The sequence below is a fragment of the Schistocerca cancellata genome, chromosome 2 (assembly GCF_023864275.1).
Source record: "Schistocerca cancellata isolate TAMUIC-IGC-003103 chromosome 2, iqSchCanc2.1, whole genome shotgun sequence".
Taxonomy (NCBI): domain Eukaryota; kingdom Metazoa; phylum Arthropoda; class Insecta; order Orthoptera; family Acrididae; genus Schistocerca; species Schistocerca cancellata.
In genome coordinates, this window is record NC_064627.1 from 942,725,821 (window position 1) to 942,743,973 (window position 18,153).

Genomic DNA, 18,153 nt, shown 5'->3' on the forward strand with positions numbered 1-18,153 from the left:
CATTTTTCTACCTTCTTCTTTTTGTTTAGTTACAAATGAGTCCTTTCTCGGAAATGATAACATTTTACCCCTTTACTAACTTTAATTCTGATTCTAGTTTCGTAACTGTAAAGTATATACCTATAAATAAACATTGAGTTACAAATCTATGAAAAGCCGCACTGTCTTTCCTTGTCATTTCTGCCCAAGACGAGAGGGATGTCAGAGAATATTTGCCTTGGAACGACGTATCCTCGCTGATGGCAATGAAACAATAGCGTAACTCGAAGGTTTAATATCAGTGGACAACAAATTAAAATTCAAGATGTTGAAATTGTGTGCTGTAAGTCCGCCGTTCTACATTTTGCGACGTGCTGAAAGTCTCAGCATTCGCAAAAGTTTGATGTCCAGTTATAGTAAAACGAGGTTAATACTACAAGCAGTAAAAGTCTGTTGCAAGCGTATTTTGCTAGCTTGCATGTTTATTTTAGTGTACACACCTAACACGTGAAATGAGCGGGCTGCTCATATAAATGGTCAGCTTCTGTGTGTTTAAACTTCACTTGCAGTGCACATCGAAGTCGATTGCTTAAAATGGTAGTTTCTACTTAATACAGCCCTGAAGAACAACATCAAAGTCCTATACACTTCGAGATCTAAGAAACACAGTTATCAGCTCTTACCAGGAATTCTCACTTGTTAAACTTCCACCTCCCACATACTTCATATCTACGAGTGTAATATTTCAATAATTTTCAAATTTAGTAGATCAGGAATTTAGTTAATAGAGAAGCTAGTAAATCAAAATAAAATGTTCTCGAAGAAATATGCACGGAAGTGGAAGAAAATATGCAAAACGGAAGAACTGATTTAGCCTACAGAACAGCAAATCAATTTTTTAACAAACGTAAAACAACACTCTCAGGCACAATAGAATATAAAGAGGGGTAAATTCTGTTTGGTGAAGATATGGTGAAGAGATGGAAAGAATACATAGAGGAGTTGTATGCCGGAACACCTCTTTCAGAGGATGTAATAGGAAGAGAAGAGCAAGTAGACGAAGATGACATGGGAGATGACATTCTGCAAGAAGAATTTGACAGAGCTCTAAAAGAACTACGGGACGACAAAGCAACCGGTATTGATGACATCCCTGCAGAACTAATAAAGAATGCTGGTGGTAGCGTGAAAATGATGCTGCTTAAACCTATTAGGTCCATCTATAACACAGGAGAGATACTGACAGACATCCAGAAATGTATCATTGTTCCTATACCAAAGAAGGCAGCAGCTACAAAATGGAGTGTGGCCCTATACGGATGTGAAACTTGGACAATAGGAAGAGAAGAGAGATGGAGATGTGGTGCTATAGAAGGTTGATGAAGATCAGCTGAAGAGACAAAGTAACAAATGAAGAGGTGCTTAGAAGAGTACAGGAAATCAGATCTCTGTGGAGGCACATCCAAACAAGATGAGACAAACTTGTAGGGCACATCTTACGACACAACAACATTACTGGGACAATAGCAGAAGGAGCTATTGAGAGAAGGAATCGGCGGGGCCGACTAAGGATATCATACATGCAACAGATCCTGATTGACGTTGGATGCAAAACATACGTGGAAATGAAGAGGAAGGTAGACAGAAGAGAGGAATGGCGCTCTGCTGCAAACCAACCTCAGGGTTGAACACTATAAGAAAAAAGAGAAAGTAGATCAGTAACCTCTATTTGCAGAATAATATAGCGTACAAAATTACTATTCCATGATGTCCCCGTCGCTTTCAATTAGCCACGTAAAACAAACGGTCTCTGAGGAATTACTTCTGAAGCAGTTCATAGTCGAAGTTCGAAAGGTTTGCCAAAATGTCTCACTATCAAGTTAATATTCCCACATAGCGTGTCTGTATCCATTCATGAATCCTTCTCCCAACACAGCATTCTCTCGTCACAACAAAAATATCTTCACTTTCTTAACAAAATTTAACATAGGGAAAATATATCCCAAACTTTGTCACCGCATTACGTTATGAACAGAATAATACGAGCGACGTTCAATAAGAGGCGCCATGTCACTGACTACGTGGCCCCTCCCGCCGGAGGTTCGAGTCCTCCCTCGGGCACGGGAGTGTGTGTTGTTCTTAGCATAAGTTAGTTTAAGTTAGTTTAAGTAGTGTGTAAATCTAGGACCAATGACCTCAGCAGTTTGGTCTCTTAGAAATTGGCATACATTTTAACATTTGAACGTTTAATAAGAGAAGCAACATTTTTTTTGCCGAAAGCAGGTTGGCTTTGTTCAGGATTCCAATACTTCGTGTTATTTCCCACTCGTTTGACTACAATCCCTGTTTTCCAACATAATCTCCGTTCAATCTGTTCAATGCGACAGCCTGACACCACATTACTGTGTGTTTGTGGGGGGCGGACGCCTGTATGCCCGCATGGTAACACTCTAATGTACATTCTGTTGGTCGACATCGGAATAAATGTCTTGTTGCATGATTAAGCCCCACGTAATGCTTCCCGTGGAGTGCATCCTTTATTGGAACAAATTGATGGAAGATTTTCTTTGTGCTCTACTTTTAAAAGAGGGAAAACCCAGCGAAGACGCCCCTTTGAGTGCCCCAACTGGTGGATTAATGGACTTCCAACAGAGACGTCCAGCTGAGTAGCGAGGAGTTTGGTCGTGACCCGTTGATCACTTCGAATGAGAGGGTCCGCACATTCCAACACTGCAGAAGTCACAGTTGTGTGCGCGACCTCGTTGTGATGATGATAGACGCCTCGCCCAACGACTCACCGAGCTCTTGTTCGTTGACAGGTCTCCGTAGACATTCTGCAAACGGCTGTGAATATCTGCGATGCTCTGGATTTTGTAAAAAGAAACTCCATGACAGCTGACTGCTTGGAACAGCTTCCGTTACAGACGCCATTTTTAAGGCTAGTATAGTGCCACTACGTCTAGGAACTTTAGAACTTCACGAAACGTTAGGGAATGAATCGGAAATATTCCACGATGTCCCACAACAAATACTGCATTTTTCAACTGAAACTGTTCGAGAGAAAAATGCATTTCATTACTTACTGAAATTACCGTTTATTTTGAGATGATACTGTAATTAGAACTTACACAATAATTACACACGTGAAACACAGGTTAATTGACAACATTTTAGACAGTAAAATTGGAGAACGAACAAATTAATCTCATGCTCATAAATTAAGGATAATGCTGATACATGGTGAAACAACGCTCTGGTGGACAGTTTGCGGGTTTGAATCACCTCAGGGATTGGCCATGCTGTGCATTTGACCTACAGTCGTCGCACGGTGGCGCTGGCAGCAGTCCACAAACGCAGAGGTGTGTTGGTGCATGTCAGAGTGCGGTGCAGCGAGTAAGTGTGCAGACGTTTTTAGACGTGCTAATGGTGACTGTGTGTTGAAAATGGTTCAAAGAACACACATTGACGACGTTATGAGGGGCTGATCAAACACAATAGGTCGTAGCTCGGGCCCTCCGTGTGCGACAAAATGTGATCTCAAGATTATGGCAACGATTCCAGCACAAAGGAAACGTGTCCAGCCGCTACAGTACGGGAGTCCACAGTGTACAACACCACAAGAAGACCGATATTCACCATCAGTGCCCGCAGACGGCCACGGAGTACTGCAGGTAGCCTTGCTCGGGACCTTACCGCAGCCACTGGAACAGCTGTCTCCAGACTCACAGTCTACAGACGACTGAACAGACATGGTTTATTCGCCCGGATACCTTCAAGGTGCATTTCACTGACCCCTGGTCACAGGAGAGCCCGTAAAGCCTTATGTAAAAAAACACAGTGGTCCCAGGTTAAGTTCACGGACGAGTCCAGGTACAGTCTGAACAGTGATTCTCGCCGGGTTTTCATCTGGCGTGAACCAGGAACCAGATACCAACCCCTTAATGCCCTTGAAAGGGACCTGTACAGAGGTCGTGGTTTGATGGTGTGGGGTGGGATTATGATTGGTGCACGTACACCCCTGCATGTCTTTGACAGAGGAACTGAAACAGGTCATTTTGCACCAGTATGTCCGCATTTTCAGGGGTGCAGTGAGTCCCACCTTCCTCCTGATGGATGACAACGCAAGGCCCCACCGAGTTGCCATCGTGGAAGAGTATCTTGAAACAGAAGATATAAGGCGAATTGAGTGGCCTTCCTGTACTCGAGACCTAAACCCCATCGAGCACATCTGGGATGCTCTCGGTCGACGTATCGCTGCACGTCTTCAAACCCCTACAACACTTCAGGAGCTCCGACAGGCACTGGTGCAAGAATGGGAGGCTATACCCTAGCAGCTGCTAGACCACCTGATCCAGAGTATGCCAACCTGTTGTGCGGCCTTTGTACGTGTGCACGATGATCCTATCCCATATTGATGTCGGGGTACATGCGCAGGAAACAGTGGCGTTTTGTAGCACATGTGTTTCGGCACGGTTTTCTCAATTTATCACCAATATCGTGGAGTTACCGATCTGTGTCGTGTGTGTTCCCTATGTACCTATGCTAGTTTTGTGTAGTGCCACGTTGTGTGGCACCACATTCTGCAAATATTCTTAATTTATGAGCATGAGTGTATTTCATACACATATCGACACGTACATGTTAATAAAAAATCTCCATTTCAAAATATTGATGAAATCTTCTCACGTTATCAACAACGTCGTGTCACCTTGTCGTAACATTTTGACGAGCTTCCTACTGGTCATCTTCAGGCGATGTATCAAGTTCATGACCAGTCCCACCACTGGCCAGAACATCTCTTCCGGAGACACGCAACTAGGCCGTCCGCTGGGCCCACGGGTGAGGAATTCGCAGTCCAGTGTCTACAAAGGAACGATTTGGACATGAACCCGACACTTTGCCTGAATGTTTGCACTGATGACGACTGACAGCAGTTAGAAAGTAGATCGAAATAAAGTCGCTGAATTCGAATGACTTTGCGTCAGCTGTATCAGGTAAAGATGTTCCACCCGTTGATGACGTATGAAAATTTGTGCCAGACTGGGACTCGATTTTCCGCTTATCGCAAGCGGTCGTTTTGACGTTAGACCAGCCGTAAACGCCTTCTGGACTGCCCCAGGCACCCCGAGGCTTTTGATACCGTTCCTCACAAGCGACTATTAATCAAATTGCGTGCGTATGGAGTATCGTCGCAGTTGTGTGACTGGATTCGTGATTTCCTCACGGAAAGGTCACAGTTCGTAGTGATAGACGGTAAATCATCGAGTAGAACAGAAGTCATATCTGGCATTCCGCAGGTTAGTGTCATAGGCCCTCTGCTGTTCCTGATTTACATAAATGATCTAGGTGATAATCTGAGCAGCCCCTTCGATTGTTTGCAGATGATGCTGTAATTTTCAGTCTAGTAAAATCATCAGGTGATCAATTCCAATTACAAAATGATCTAGAGAGAATTTCTGTATGGTACGAAAAGTGGAAATTGACTCTAAACAAAGAAAAGTACGAGGTCATCCACATGGGTACTAAAGGAAATCCGAAAAATTTTGGGTATACGATAAACCGCATAAGTCTAAGGGCTGTCAATTCGACTAAATACCTAGAAATTACAATTACGAGCAACTTAAATTGGAATGATCACATAGATAATGTGGGGAAGGCGAAACAAAGACTCCGCTTTGTTGGTAGAACACTTAGAAGATGCGACAAACCCACTAAAAATACAGCCTTCATTACACTTGTCCGTCCTCTGCTGGAATACTGCTGCGCGGTTTGGAATCCTTACCAGGTAGGATTGACGGAGGACATCGAAAAAGTGGAAAGAATGGCAGCCCGTTTCGTGTTATCGCACAATAGGGGTCAGAGTGTCACTGATATGATACGCGAATTCGGGTGGCAGTCACTGAAAGGCGGTTTTCTTTGCGGCGAGACCTATTTACGAAATTTAAATCTCCAACTTTCTCTTCTGAATGCTAACATATTTCTTTGACACGCACCTACGCAGGGTGAAATGATCATCATAATAAACTAAGAGAAATCAGAGTTCGAACGGAAAGATTTAGGTGTTCCTTTTTCCCACCCGCCATTCTAGAGTGGAATGGTGGAGAAGTAGTATGAAAATCGTTCGATGAACCCTCTGCCAGGCACTTAAGTGTGGAGAATAACCATGTAGATGTAGATGTAGATCTCTACACCATAGTCTCCTATCTCCATTATTGAACGGTGTCAACTCAATTCTGCATTCTCACATTGGTGAGAATAAGACCCTGGGAATCGACACCTGTGGACTATTATCTAGCATTCGCCACAGCACGTAATATTTACGTTCATAATGACTGACAGCCATTCGAAATTAGATCTGAAAAAATTCGCTAAATGCGAATAAGTGGCGTCAGCTGTATTAGGTACAGATGTTGGTGACATACTAAAGTTCGTGCCGGACAAGATAGAACACATGTAACTCCTACAGACGACGCCAAGCTATTCGCATTCAGCGAATTTATTTTCGGTCTACCAGCCAGAAGATGACGAGTGCGAAACTCGTCGAAACTTTGCGACAAGAGAGCTACATCTACATCCATACTCCGCAAGCCACCTGACGGTGTGTGGCGGAAGGTACCTTGAGTACCTCTATCTGTTCTCCCTTCTATTCCAGTCGTGGAAAGAAAGATTGTCGGTATGCCTCTGTGTGGGCTCTAATCTCCATGATTTTATCCGCATGGTCTCTTCGCAAGATATACGCAGGAGGGAGCAGTATACTGCTAGACTCCTCGGTAAAGGTATGTTCTCGAAACTTCAACGAAAGCCCTTACCGAGGTACTGAGCGTCTCTCTTGCAGAGTCTTCCACTGGAGTTTGTCTGTCATCTCCGTAACGCTTTTGCGGTTACTAAATGATCCTGTAACGAAACGCGCTACTCTCCGTTGGATCTTCTCCATCTCTTCTATCAACCCTATCTGGTACGGATTCCACGCCGGTGAGCAGTATTCAAGTAGTGGGTGAACAAGTGTACTGTAACCTACTTTCTTTGTTTTCGGACTGCATTCCTTAGGATTCTTCCAGTGAATCTCAGTCTGACATATGCTTTACCGACGATTAATTTTATATGGTCATTCCATTTTCAATCACTCCTAATGTTTACTCCCAGATAATTTATGGAATTAACTGCTTGCAGTTGCTGACCTGCTATATTGTAGCTAAATGATAATGGATCTTTCTTTCTATGTATTCGCAGCACATTGCACTTGTCTACGTTGATAGTCAATTGCCATTCCCTGCACCATGAATCAATTCGTTGCAGGTCCTCCTGCATTTCTGTACAATATTCCATTGTTACAACCTCTCGATATACTACAGCATCACCAGCAACAAGCCTCAGTGAACTTCTGATGTTATTCACAAGGTCACTTATATAGGTCGTCAGTAGCAACGGTCCCTCGACACTCCCCTGCGGCACACGTGAGATCAATCACTCTTACTTCGGAATCTTCTCTCCATAGAGAATGACATGCTGCGTTCTGTTATCTAGGAACTCTTCAATCCAATCACACAGTTGGTCTGATTATCCATATGCTCTTACTTTGTTCACTAAGCGACTGTGGGGAACTGTATCAAACGCCTTGCGGCACTGAAGAAACACGGCATGTATCTGGGAACTAGTGTCTATGGCCCTCTGAGTCTCGTGGACGAATAGCGCGAGGTGGGTTTCACACGATCGTCTTTTTCGAAACCCATGCTGATTCCTACAGAGTAGATTTCTAGTCTCCAGAAAAGTCATTATACTCGAACATAATACGTGTTCCAAAATTCTACAACTGATCGACGTTAGAGATATAGGTCTATAGTTCTGCACATCTGTTCGACGTCCCTTCTTGAAAACGGGGATGACCTGTGCCCTGTTCCAATCTTTTGGAACACTACGCTCTTCAAGAGACTTACGGTACACCGTTGCAAGAAGGGGGGCAAGTTCCTTCGCGTACTTTGTGTAAAATCGAACTGGTATCCCATCAGGTCCAGTGGCCTTTCCTCTTTTGAGCGATTTTAATTGTTTTTCTATCCCTCTGTCATCTATTTCCATATCTACCATTTTGTCATCCGTGCGACAATCAAGAGAAGGAACTACAGTGTAGTCTACCCCTGTGAAACAGCTTTGGGAAAAGGCATTTAGTATTTCGGCCTTTAGTCTGTCGTCCTCTGTTTCAGTACCATTTTGGTCACATAGTGTCTGGACATTTTGTTTTGATTCACCTACCGCTTTGACATAAGACCAATATTTGTTATGATTTTCTGCCAAGTCAGTAGATAGAACTTTACTTTCGAATTCATTGAACGCCTCTCGCATAGCCCTCTTCACAATACATTTCGCTTCGTGCAATTTTTGTTTGTCTGCAAGGCAATTGGCTAACTGCGAATAAGTGGCGTCAGTTGTATTAGGTACAGATGTTATACCTGTTGGTGACATACTAAAGTTTGTGGCGGAACGAATAGAACACTTGTAACTCCTGCAGACGACGCCAAATTATTCGCATTCAGCGAATTTATTTCCGTCTTATTAGCACTACTGACAGCCTTGGGAGAGCCATTCCTGACAGAACTCTACCATCTGGTGAGCAAGATGTATGAGACAGGCGAAATACCCTCAGACTTCAAGACGATTATAATAATTCCAATCTCAAAGAAAGCAGGTATTGACATGCGAAAATTACCAAACTATCAGTTTAATAAGTCACAGCTGCAAAATACTAATGCGAATTCTTTACAGACGAATGGAAAAACTAGTAGAAACCGACCTCGGGGAAGATCAGTTTGGATTCCGTAAAAATAATGGAACACGTGAGAAAATACTGACCCTAGGACTTATCTTAGAAGCTAGATTAAGGAAAGGCAAACCTACGTTTCTAGCATTTGTAGACTTAGAAAAGCTTTTATCAATGTTGAATGGAATACTCTCTTTCAAATTCTGAATGTGGCAGGAGTAAAATACAGGGAGCGAAAGGCTATTTACAATTTGTACAGAAACCAGACGGCAGTTATAAGAGTCGAGGGGCATGAAAGGGAAGCAGTGGTTTGGAAGGGAGTGAGACTGGGCTGTAGCCTCTCCCCGATATTATTCAATATGTATATTGAGCAAGCAGTGAAGGAAACAAAAGAAAAATTTGGAGTAGGTATTAAAATCCATGGAGAAGAAATAAAAACTTTGACGTTCGCCGATGACGTCGTAATTCTGTCAGAGACAGCAAAGGACTTGGAAGAGCAGTTGAACGGAATGGACAGTGTCTTGAATGGAGGGTATAAGATGAACATCAACAGAAGCAAAACGAGGATAATGGAATGTAGTCGAATTAAGTCGGGTGATGATGAGGGTATTAGATTAGGAAATGAGACACTTAAAGTAGTAAAGGAGTTTTGCTATTTGGGGTGCAAAATAACTGATGATGGTCGAAGTAGAGAGGATATAAAATGTAGACTGGCAACGGCAAGAAAGCGTTTCTCAAGAAGAGGAATTTGTTAACATCGAGTATAGATTTAAGTGTCAGGAAGTCGTTTCTGAAAGTATTTGTATGGAGTGTAGCCATGCATGGAAGTGAAACATGGACGACAAATAGTTTGGACAAGAAGAGAATAGAACCTTTTGAAATGTGGTGCTACAGAAGAATGCTGAAGATTAGATGGGTAGATCACATAACTAATGAGGAGGTATTGAATACGATTGGGGAGAAGAGAAGTTTGTGGTACAACTTGACTATAAGAAGGGATATGTTGGCAGGACATGTTCTGAGGCATCAAGGGATCACCAATTTAGTATTGGAGGGCAGCGTGGAGGGTAAAAATCGTAGAGGGATACCAAGAGATGAATACACTAAGCAGATTCAGAAGGATGTAGGTTGCTGTAGTTACTGGGAGATGAAGAAGCTTGCACAGGAAGAGTAGCATGGAGAGCTGCAACAAACCAGTCTCAGGACTGAAGACCACAACAACAACAACATTTCGGTCTACCAGCCCGAAGATGACGAGTGGGAATCTCGTCGAAACTTTGCGACAAGACGATGCCATTACTCGGGCGGACGTAGAGGTGATTTCATGAATGAGATTCGCCGAGAAAGCATGCATTGTCACGTTTCCAAACAGTGTTTCAAGTATGTGTATGTGTAAAAAAAAAGTTGCTTTATGGCAGCTCGAATAGTGAAGCCTCGTGACGTATGCTGCAGGTGACTGAAGAGGAGGGCCGGCGGGCGGCATCCGATGGCGGCTTCGCCTTCTACGAGGTGTCCGCCGTGGACGACACGGCCGGCCTCTACCAGGCGTTCGACTCGCTGCTGGCCGAGTGCCGCGCCGCTCAGCAGCACCAGCCCAAGGCGCGCAAGTTCTCCGTCTCCAAGATGCTGGGCACGCTGATCGGCAAGCAGCAGCCGCAGCCGCCCCCGCCACCCCCGGGCGCCGCCCCCGGAGGCGGCACCGTCGTCGAGTTCCACATCGCGGAGGCGCACGGGTCGCGCCGCCACAGCCGCAGGATCAACCTGGTGGCCGCCGCTTCTTCGTGACGTCATCCACCGCAGCGCAACCTCTCCTCACGGGCTGCACGCAGTCCCTCGCTGGCCTCCCGGCGGTGTTCCGTTGCAGGGCCGGAACCGGTGCGGGAGCTTTACGTCTCAACATCTCGAGTCTAAATTCCAGACACCTCATAGAATGAGCGCTGTCTCAGGTCGGCGACCTTAGGAAGCAGCGTCTTCACTGAAGGCGCAGGTGCTTTGTTGAGGCCGATTTTCTTCGCTGAGACATGTCTCACAGTAGTGATTACCACTTCATTCAATGCTGTGGCTTACGTGCACAGTTCTGTGCTCGAAATGTATTGTCACAAACACTACTGCACAACGTGGCTGACAGTATTGCCTAACATGTGGCTCCAATATTTCCGGTCAACATTGCCGGCCTATACAAAAGCCAATATGAAATGTCTATGACCTGTGGCATAAGAATTAATATTCTCATAAGGCACTATACGACAACTCAATCCAGAAACAAAACTCTTTAGTGTCTGGCTCAATGTGATACGCTTCACACTCAATTTACGTATGTAAACTATTAATCTCTATATGAAACTTTCTGGCAGATTAAAACCGAGACTCGAACTCGGGACCTTTGCCTTTCGCGGGTAGGTGCTCTACCAATTGAGCTATGGAAGCGCGACTCACGCTCAGTCCTCACAGCTTTATTTCCGGCAGTATCTCGCCTCCTACCTTCCAAACTTTACAGAAGCTCTCCTGCGAACCTTGCAGAAGTAGCACTCCTGAAAGAAAGGATATTGCGGAGACATGGCTTAACCACAGCCTGGTAGAGCACCTGCCCGCGAAAGGCAAAGGTCCCGAGTTCGAGTCTCGGTCCGGCACACAGTTTTAATCTGCCAGGAAGTTTCATAACAGCGCACAGTCCGTTGCAGAGTGAAAATCTCAACTGGAATCTCCATATGTTTTATGAATAACACGTTTTCTTTCCACCATGATCGTCTGTTTTCAGATTTACAAAGGAGAACTCTTACATGTGTTTACTTGTATAAACAGCAATCACATTTTAATCTCTTTGTCGTTGTTGACGATTACATGTCATAAGTCGGTAGTCTAATTTATTTTACTATGTGAAAGACTATAGCCTTCCTCAAGCTACACTGATTTTTACTGCAGCAAAAAAGCAGAAGTTGCGAATTTAACTATTATTTACTTAATTATTAGTTTCCGGCTGTGACCCATTTTCGTATCATCCAGATAGTCAAGAATGATATTCCCAAAACATAGCAACCATGTCGAGATAACAAACATATACGCAAAACGAAGTGGAGACTAATAGTTAGAGAGCATATTGATAACTATAGATAAGCTTATCGCTATGTTCTGTAACCGTTCATCTGCACTTTGTTGTACGTATATGTTTGTTTCCAGAAAGATATTTTCACTCTGCAGCGGAGTGTGCACTGATATGAAACTTTCTGGCAGATTAAAACTGTGTGCCGGACCGAGACTCGAATTCGGGACCTTTGCCTTTCGCGGGCAAGTGCTCTATCAACTAAGCTACCCAAGCACGACTCATGTCCCGTCCTCAGAGCACTTGCCCGCAAAAGACAAAGGTCCCGAGTTTGAGTCTCGGTCCGGCACACAGTTTCAATCTACCAGGAAGTTTTATATGTTTGTTATCTCTACATCGTTGCTACATTTTGGAAAATAGCTTTTTCGACCAACTGTATGATATGAAAACGTGTCCCTGCACGAAACTATTCATTAAGTAAATAAAAGCGAAATTTGCAGCTTTGGCTCTTTTTCCATCGTATTGGCTAACAAATGTTGCTGCCCAGCAATTACTCCAACATGCTGGAACTTTGTACACTTATTTCTCATCAAAATTTTGGTTTGTACGCTCCACTGTCGCTTTCGGCTTCATATGTGTTACAAAAAAGTAAAAAAGCAGGTTTTCGCATAAATCACGTTATCTTACCTACATAGTAAAGTGTCAATGCAAGATACCGGTGGTTCTGTTGGCTATCCATACATCGACCTTTTTCATTGAATCCATATAAATGTCACATACATGTGACTAGTTACAACGATATATCAGATGACGCAATGTGCATTCGAAAATCGATCACGTATGTTGATTAATTATCAACAGCAATATGTGCAGCCTGGAAGTCTGTTATCTTCGCACAGAACATAGTAATCAATAGCAATCAGGGTCGGTTTGAGACAAGAGCGTCTCAAGTTACCAAGTGAGACGGACGCCAGGAACTCCACAACGTAGAGCGACATTTTATGTCGCTGCTGGACGTTAGAAAAGTATCCCGGTTTCCAAAAAATACATGGTAACACAGATAACGATGTCGGCAATCGATATTAAAAACACATCTCTCAGTTGCTCACAAGCTATTTACTATTCCAACATTGCACAGGACTGGCCCATTATCAGGAAGACTGTCACTAATCACATCAAAGTTGACTTCACGTATACTGCTTAGCAAGCGCCAACGTTTCTTTAATGAAGGAGGAAGTTTGCAAAAATGTGGCAACGTAATTAGATGGTACTTCTTTGGAATCAAATAACAGCATCAATTAAAATTATATTTTCAAGCACCACGAGTGATCTCAGCCACCTAAACCATTTTGAAGAGGTTATGAGCCTAGTACCGAGTCTATCTGTGAAGCTCCACTACGCTGTGCTCATGATATCTCGAAAATGGCCTTGGCAGCTGAAACTGGTAGTAGTCTTTGGCAACAAAACTAATGCTGTAACTACCACACTGCCGGGCCATGAACCAACATGTTCAAATTGCTGGAAAAAAAATGTTTTCGTACTAAAAGCGTGAGGTAGAAGCAACAGCTCACGCTAGCTACGGTAGAAAACCGATTGTTGTGTTCTGATACTCACTGTAGGACGTTTCTATGCTTCTCGCTTAAAGGTGTTATTTAAAAACGTTTGTCAGTATATGAGAATTGCGGACTACCAACCATCCAGAATGTTCAGATCTCAATGTATTTTACAACAGAGTAAATTATCATGTCTTTTATGCGTAACGAAATATAATTTTTCCTTGACAAGATAATTTTTCAGTATTTTTATGCTTTAAGCATTCTGGCATCTTTAACACAGGGTCAATACTACACACCCACTAATGGAAAGCAAAAGTGGCTGCACCGTGACACAAAGCAATTTCGTATGAGCCATTTGTAATCTCAGTTATGTAAAGAATTTTTAGTGTTAAATTTCGTTCCTCTAAATGTTATTGAGCGGTACATAAAATTAGCGTTAGCTGTTCTCTTACAATAACATCGATGGGCTCCACTAGAATAGCTTACTTTCTTGTAGCTGCCATGATAATCTGATACACGTCTTGATGTAAACACAGCCATATTATACAATTTTTGCAAGACGCTTCACTGAGTGTTCAGGCAACGATTTCCAGTCGAAAAGACAGCTTAGTGTATAAGATGTCTTTCAGATAACTGAATAAGACATACTTAATCCTCCTGATCTCCATATTTTGTAACTATTAAGCTGACTACAAGTTTTCGTAACTAATACCGTACCAGTGGCAAACAATTATTGAAATTTGTAAAAGAATGTTATAAACCTTACCAAAGATTACTGCAGTTAAAGAATTAATGTGAGATGTATGGAAGAACTCACATGTTCATAATAATAAAACTTTTGCTTACAAATTATCGAATGTTACAAAATAAAGGATGAGGAATAAAAACGGCTGTGATACCTAGCTTTAAGATTTTTGTATTTACATACAAACAAATTAAATAAATAAATTTGTGTTTTAATTTGTATTTTAATGAAATACCCCATACCTAACCTCAGACCACATTCACGTACGATAAAATTTGTGAGCAAAGACTCGATCTTCCCTGATTTTCAAAATATTTTGTGTGAGTGGTAAAAAAAGTAAAAACAGATTGTTGGAACAAAATACTTCCATTTGTTTTCAGAGTAACCTCAGTCGGCCATAACACATTTTTATCATCAGTAATACACTTTAGACAGACGTTTTAGCGTGGACTTACTTAAGAATCGTTCAAAACATTGATGTTGCACATTTTTCTAAGTCCTTCGAAATGTGATGCAGACATTTGCACATGGTGAGTGTGATGGATCGCTACTCACAACTCAACTGGTAGCACTCACGTTTCAAGCTTATCTGTGACAATGGCTTGCCGAAAATGTAGGTCTTTGCCCACGTGTGATCGATGCCTATCACCTGTACTTTCTTTCTGTTTGTCATTCAAACTAGGAACTCTCTTCCACTACCCTAAATGATTGTGAAGGAGAGTGAAACAACTGTCCTCACAACCTATCAGTTCCTGGAATGTTCAGTCGCTGATTTTGTCAGCTACCTCGCTGACTGATGTCTCTTATTTTACGCATTGAGCGAGTTAGCATATGTAAGCGTATAATGAAGAAAAACAAAACCAGGTATATGAGTAAAAAGATACAACGAAAATGCCGTAAATTAGCTATAGAGAATATAATGACCTGTAAGAAAGTGAAGCAAATACTTATGACTCGTAAAACTGAAAACTAAGAGTTGACAGTGCATAACAAATAATGAAGAAGTTATGAAGTATACAAGGAATTTCTACAGCTAGCTACAGTATATGAGAGAACTCACGAACCATTGAAAATGCCTTATACAAATGAAAATGACGAACACTCAGAAATCCTGCCAAAAGAAATGAGGAAAGTGATAAATGAAAAGCAGAGTGGTAAAGCATGGGATTACCGGATTGAAATATTTGAAGCTAAAATCTTATATGCTTGTTTACAAAAAGGCACCATCCCCACCTCCTGGAGCAAGGCGAAGATAATCCTTCTACACAAACAAGGAATTACTATCCCATCAGTTTACTCCCTGTTATCTGCAATTATTTTTATTGAAGTCTTTTTAAGCAGCGTCTGCGCCATCGTGGAAAACGCACCACCTATCGAGGAGCTGGATTCCGCAGTGATTACAGCACAATTAACAATACACACACCCTGCTTGACGTAATTAATCGAAGCAACGAATATGAAAGGACAGTACGTAAATTTTTTATAGATTTTGAAACGGCTTTTACTTCTATCAACCACACTGCAGTTGTAGAGACACTGAACGAACAAGATGTGGAAACAGTTTGCATAAAAATTTCAGGTATCGTATATGACAACGCTGTAGCTTCTGTAATCATAGGAAGAAACATGAGGGAATTTTTCATTGAAACGGTAGTAAAGCTGAGTAATCCTATGTCCCCGAGACTATTTATAGCAGTTCTTGAGGTGGCGTCGAAAATTATTTGAAAATGAAAGTGAATTAGAATAAATGTGAAAAAACTTAACTTCAGATCTGCAGACGATACATCGATGCAGCCAATAATATGGCGGAAGTGCAATCTTCTATAAAGGATAGTTGCGAAAAAGTGGGCCCTGAGATAAATCTGTCCAGAACAAATGTTATGCACAACAAGCGCGTAATGGTAAATAATATTGAACATCAACTTCAATGTTAACGAATATGTTTATGTCTGTCAGTTAACTGATATCAAAGGAGTTTTATTACCTGAAATATTCCTCCGTATCTAGCTAGGCTGGAGAGCTTAGGAAAGTAACGCTACCCCTTTTTAAATTTAATTTACCAGCAAACTTAAAAAAAGGCTGCTTTTGTACAATGTATTATTTCTGTATTCATATGTGGCTGTGAAACTTGGATTTTGAAAGAGTTTTTCAAAAGAAAACTTCGAACAGCTCGGAGAGCTATGGAAACGTCACTCCTAGGTCTCACTAAGGAAGATCGGAAAAGAAGGAAACGCATAACAGCAATAACGGGGGAGCCGCACGGGGTAGCCGCGCGGGGTAGCCTCACTGCCTAGGGCGCCTTGCCACGGTTCGCGCCGTTCCCCCCGTTGGAGGTTCGAGTCCTCCCTCGGCCATGTGTGTGTGTTGTCCTTAGCGTAAGTTAGTTTAAGTTAGATTAATTAGTGTGTAAGCCTAGGGACAGATGACCTCAGCAGTTTGATCCCATAGGAACATACCACCAAAATAATAATAACAATAATAACGGGAGTTAAGGATGATATGGAAAGGTAAAGGCTTTAAAAAGAAAATGGGCATGACGTATCGCACGAAAAAATGGAAAAAATGGCGGAAGCTGGGTGAAGACAAACTAGAGTGCACAGAAAACACCACAAAGCATACCACACAACCTCTGGGATAAACTGAAAAAACGTCTCATGCTTTAAGTGACAGAGGACAGCAGGAGACAGAGAGCCATGAAAACAGAGATTGAAACTGTATCTGGTAGCCTAAGATTAAGGACGTTACACCACGTAAAGGTTGAATCAGCTAAATAATAAATAAATATGTGTTGATTGTCAACCAGAAATGCCTCACAATCGACGCGATTCTCTCTGTCCCGAAACGTCTGAATCAGTGTTAAACACGTCTTGTATCGCGGATTCTGTTCCATGGACCAGCCACTACATCTAATGTGTCTGCACTACTGTTTATCGGAATTTGACACACACACTACCTTTGACTGATCGCAGCAGAGGGAGCTTCATCGGCATTGTCGATTCAGAGCTGTGTGACGCACCTCTGTAATATGCCTTTACATGCACCGGCAGGTACATGAACTGTTTTTCATACTCGGTTTCTCTCATATCTCGATGCATTCAATGAATTCATTTTGTGCAGTTTCCACGAAAACAACAGCTCCAAGTTGTACGATACACTGCACCAGCACTAATCATTTGTTGTCAAAGAGCATACTTCTCACAGACAAAATAATTTAAAATGCGATTCTTTGAAATAGTACAACAATGAAACTTTATAATAGGTTTAAAATTACCCTACCTATAAAATATCGTTCAGCACACCATAGCATATGAACTGTAAGATTCCTCATAACGCTTACGTAAGACCTTCGAAGTTCCCAGTTGAATGAAGGGCTGATTCAGGTTATTATAGACTTTACCTGGTTACCATTGTTTTAGATTTCTTAGTGTCTCCTTATAAAGCTGCGGGGTCCAAAGTACACTATTTAGGTAGTTACATGCTCCACAGATCATTTGAAAGATTCCTTAATAAGAATGGTGTGGAACGAGTCAGTTTACAGAATGTGTATACACGATTAGTTTTAACAATAATGAACACATTATTATTTTAGTCCTACTCTTGCATTTACACTTAAAAACAAGGTTTCCTTTACTTCTGGCTTCCAGTTTTTGAGTAGACATACATCAGTGAAGTAGGGGGAGCTGTTCATGTGAAATGATTTTAAGTTAGATTTAAAACTTCCTTTGCTACTTGTCAGATATTTTACGTTATTGGGCAAAATCAGAGTTTCTTGTTGCTGGATTCTAAACTCCTTTCTAAGCCGTTGAAAGCTTCAGTAATGGGTAACGAAGATCATTTTCATAACTAGTGTTGTAGGTATGGATATCACTGTTCTTCTTAAATTATAGTGGATTATTCATGACGAATTTCATTAGCGAAAGTATCTATTGTGATGGCGCAGTTAAAATGTGTAGTTCTTTCAAGAGGCACTAGGTGACGTCCGTCGGTGAGCACCACATGTTAGTGTTATTGCTCGCTTTTGTGCAATCAATACCCTCTTTTCAGGTAATGAGATACCCCAAAAATTATTTGCATAAGACAT

At 42.1% G+C, this 18,153-nt stretch overlaps 1 protein-coding gene across 1 annotated transcript in view; it reads left to right on the forward strand.

Moving 5' to 3' along the window:
• Nucleotides 1–11,079, forward strand: part of LOC126148844 (ras-related and estrogen-regulated growth inhibitor-like) — a 167,943-nt gene extending 156,864 nt beyond the window's left edge. The window contains exon 6 of the mRNA XM_049915779.1: nucleotides 10,184–11,079. Within this exon, the coding sequence (XP_049771736.1) occupies nucleotides 10,184–10,516 (333 nt within the window). The 3' untranslated portion in view covers nucleotides 10,517–11,079. The remainder of the gene's footprint in view (nucleotides 1–10,183) is intronic.
• Nucleotides 11,080–18,153: the final 7,074 nt, after the last annotated feature.